Raw genomic sequence first — 3,611 nt, forward strand, 5'->3', positions numbered from 1 at the left:
CTGTATCAAACTCTAGCAAGAAGAAGTCAGGTTGGTTAGTAAACTGCTCTTATCAATAAAAAACACACAGTGTCCTTTCAAGGAGGACATGAATCTGCAGAAGTCAGTCAGCCATAAGGCCATCAAACACTAGCAATGAAGGCCTGTGTAGAAGAAGAAGAGCCTTAAAATCGAAAGCATGACTGTTGTCGGTCAGCAGGTGGAGCATTTTTACTCTTCTTCTTACTAACTTAGAACTTGAGTTGGAGTGTCATCATTTCAAGCCACAACCAGTGAGTTGGATCAAAACAGAAAGTGAGGGAAGATCATGCAAAAGAAGGATCATTATGCAATTCAGACTGGGAGCACACAAAGACACCGCTGTGGTGTTAGGAGCTACAGGAGGGGGTACAGGGGGGTATATGTGGGGAGGCAGGAGGGTTAGTGACGCCATACTGCTCCCAGAGAACAAGAGAAGGCATGCTGTGAGCTCAAGCCCCTCTACCTTCAGCTCTTTAAGCCCCTGCATGTACCGCCCTTCTACATCCTGAATCTGGTCCTTTAGTTCATAGATATCCTGTAGAGCAGATGGAAGGAATGGTTGGGGTGAACTGGGGCATCAGAGAGGGTGGGGAGCATCAAGGACACATACAAAAGCACCCGCACTGCCATCTTAAAAACCAGTCCAGCTGGCATTCACACGACCAGTTCACCCAGATACAAGGAACAGCCTCACAGGACACATGTCGCACCCAGTCCTCCCGTGCATACATCAAGAAAAAAAGCAGACACTTAGAACAGCAGGTAGGGCACAACAGAGGAAACGCTCTGGGAGCTTTATATGCAAAAGGAACAGGTGTATACATAAACTGCTCAGACAGAGAACATGTGGATTTGCATTTCAATTATAATAATGTGTCATATGTTAGCATTGTTCATCCGTTTATTCAGTCAGATGTACAGTGTAGAAAGGTGACACTGCGTGTATAGTAGACCTTACCCTAAGTTCACTCAGGCTGGTGTCGGGGTCATAGGCGCTACCTGTGTCTGCACTGCCCCGTCGTGACGAGGTGCCACCCAGCGATGCCAATGTGGCTGCTGAGAGGCCTGGGGTGGCACAGCGGGACGAGGGCTGACAACACAAAGTGCAACAGAACTCCAGTCAGAAAAACACAGCACAATGCAACACAACTCTGACATGTTCTTTTTAACAGCATCATGTGACATTATGTTTTACACCGTGCAATGTTAGGGCCTGTTTTACTAAAGGTTTGCATGAGTAAAAATGTGTGCACACTTGATATCACCAGCAAATTCACACGTAAGCTGATCTACTAACGGTGTGCACGCAGAATGACGTCTTTCAAAAGTGCAAGATAGCACCTGTTGTTCATTTAGTACTTTTGCCTTAATAATTATGCAATTTGGGGCGTTTCAATTTTATTGTGTGAAGTAATGGGAGGGTAACATGCAAAAACATTTATTTACTACACATGATCTACCAAGCCTAAACGCAATTTCATGTGAGTGCAACAGCATCTGTATTTAATACGTTTGAAAGGAAGGTGCAAACCTCCAAGAGATGGCTGCTGTTATTGCTGTGAGGAGGAGACACAACCATAATGAAAGAAAACGTAGAGAAATGAACAATATTAGATAATATTATTATTAATATTAATATATCCAATGTATTGAAATACAATTATTTTATATCTTCTATGAACTATATGAACTGAATTCTTGTTTTTGTATATTCCTTTAGCAATACTGTTGCATTAACATTCATGGCAATAAAACAAATTTGGTTTCGACCTGACTTCTTTTCTCCGTGAGATGGAAGAATTTAGACAGTTGCGTGGCGCTGCAGAGAGCCCCCAGCTGCAGTAGTGCATGGATCATGCGTAACATTCATCCAGCCAGAGGGAACGATCACCAACTGTTCACAGCGTGCCGGTCGTAATAGCGACACAACCCATTGTAGGTGTCGAAGAGGGAATGGGGCGTTGGGGCGTACAGAACCAGGGACAGGAGATCGCGGAGCGACCGAGCACGCTGCGGACGGTCGGTGATTGTTCTCTCTGGCTGGATGAAGCACGATCTGCTGGCATTTCCTCACATCTGGGTCATTGCAGCATACTGGAGTGCTGTTCCAAGTAAGGATGGGCAGGTACATACGATTTCCACATACTAACGCACTGAACGAAACAAACCAAGGTTTTTACGCAGTGGCTGTTTTCCCTCCCAACTCTCCATGGTGGAACCCATTAAAACTCGCAAAATTCTCATTTAAATACGGCCACCTCCATTGTGTTTGCACCTGTAGTCATCTACGCAACAATTCTTAGTAAATCACCCATAACAGGTGCATGTGCAATATTTTAGAATGCACACGCAATTTAGTACCCTTTCTATGAGATGTTAGTAAATCAGCCCATTAGTGCTTTATTTACATATCACATAGTGCTGATGACAATTAAATATATTTATAATATCATATCTCCAGTGTCTTGTAATCTTTTGCATCTGTGCGCCTTTCTGTCTCTCTGCACAGATCCTGCCCAGTTCTAATCCTCCTGGCTCACAATCTCCAAAGCATGTATGCATAAAAGCCACATAATGTTTCTTGGCTGATGTGTTGTGGTTACATGGCAGCTGCCTACTATGGCATAGAAAACAATGTATTATACGCATTACTGTTCATTCATCATATTTCCATTTTCTTACTCACTATGTGATTAAAAGAGTGAATATGTTGCAGTGAACACAAGGTTTGAACAAGAAATAAATTTGCTCGACTACAAAATAACTTGTCTAGCATTACTGTGGTCTCCACACAGCCCTGGTGTGTAGTTATATTCTTGAGAAAATCTGCTTCAGTGGTCCCTATATGTAGCTACTGATTTTCCAAACACAGGCACCACAGAAGATTTTGAATGAATAAAGTCATATGCTGAACAATGGTGCACTCACCCGACTAAAATCTGAATACTGCTTGTCACACTTTTCATCCAGCTGAAAGAGAGAGAAGAAATATTATAAAATGAGATACATACTATTTTGAAAACATGCTTCCTGTGTCATGCTTGGAGCCGTTTCCTCATCTGTAAATCAGGGAGTTAGTCCAGGAGTTAATATGAGTCTGGGATAAGTGCTGCATGTTCACAGATGATATAGAGTTCGACATTCAAACAAGCAAATGAAACACTAAGTGAATCACACCACTCCATTATAGAAGACATCTGAAGTCCATGCCGCTGCACTCTGCAGCTAAATCTCTCTCATTTATAAAGCTGTCAGTACAAAACAGACTGTGGGGAGTTTTGAAAACCAAATGTTAATTTTATTCATGCATCAGTTATAAAATAATTAATTCATCAGTGGTGTTGCACTGCACTTCCAAGCCCACTGTTGTGAACTTAGCTTATCCACTTACAGCGTCCAGATCTGGAATGCTCAAATCATCAAGGTCAGACACAATACTGCCTCTTCGGTTGGAGCGGCTGAAATAATCAGCAGCCGACTCGCTAATGTCCGAGAAGTCAGACGACTGCTCGCAACACACACACATACACACAATGACAAGGATAGAGACAGAGGCAGAGAAATAAAGAATAATAAAGGCCAAAAAAAAT

At 42.6% G+C, this 3,611-nt stretch overlaps 1 protein-coding gene across 1 annotated transcript in view; it reads right to left on the reverse strand.

Annotated features, from left to right (window-relative positions):
- The window catches only part of lrrfip2 (leucine rich repeat (in FLII) interacting protein 2), a 25,214-nt gene that overhangs the window by 6,484 nt on the left and 15,119 nt on the right, over positions 1-3,611 (reverse strand). The window contains exons 16-19 of the mRNA XM_046071397.1: positions 3,413-3,586; positions 2,950-2,991; positions 980-1,111; positions 485-556 (exon numbers count right to left, since the gene is read on the reverse strand). Of these exons, the coding sequence (XP_045927353.1) occupies positions 485-556; positions 980-1,111; positions 2,950-2,991; positions 3,413-3,586 (420 nt within the window). The remainder of the gene's footprint in view (positions 1-484; positions 557-979; positions 1,112-2,949; positions 2,992-3,412; positions 3,587-3,611) is intronic.

Source organism: Micropterus dolomieu, linkage group LG15 (assembly GCF_021292245.1).
Source record: "Micropterus dolomieu isolate WLL.071019.BEF.003 ecotype Adirondacks linkage group LG15, ASM2129224v1, whole genome shotgun sequence".
Taxonomy (NCBI): Eukaryota; Metazoa; Chordata; class Actinopteri; order Centrarchiformes; family Centrarchidae; genus Micropterus; species Micropterus dolomieu.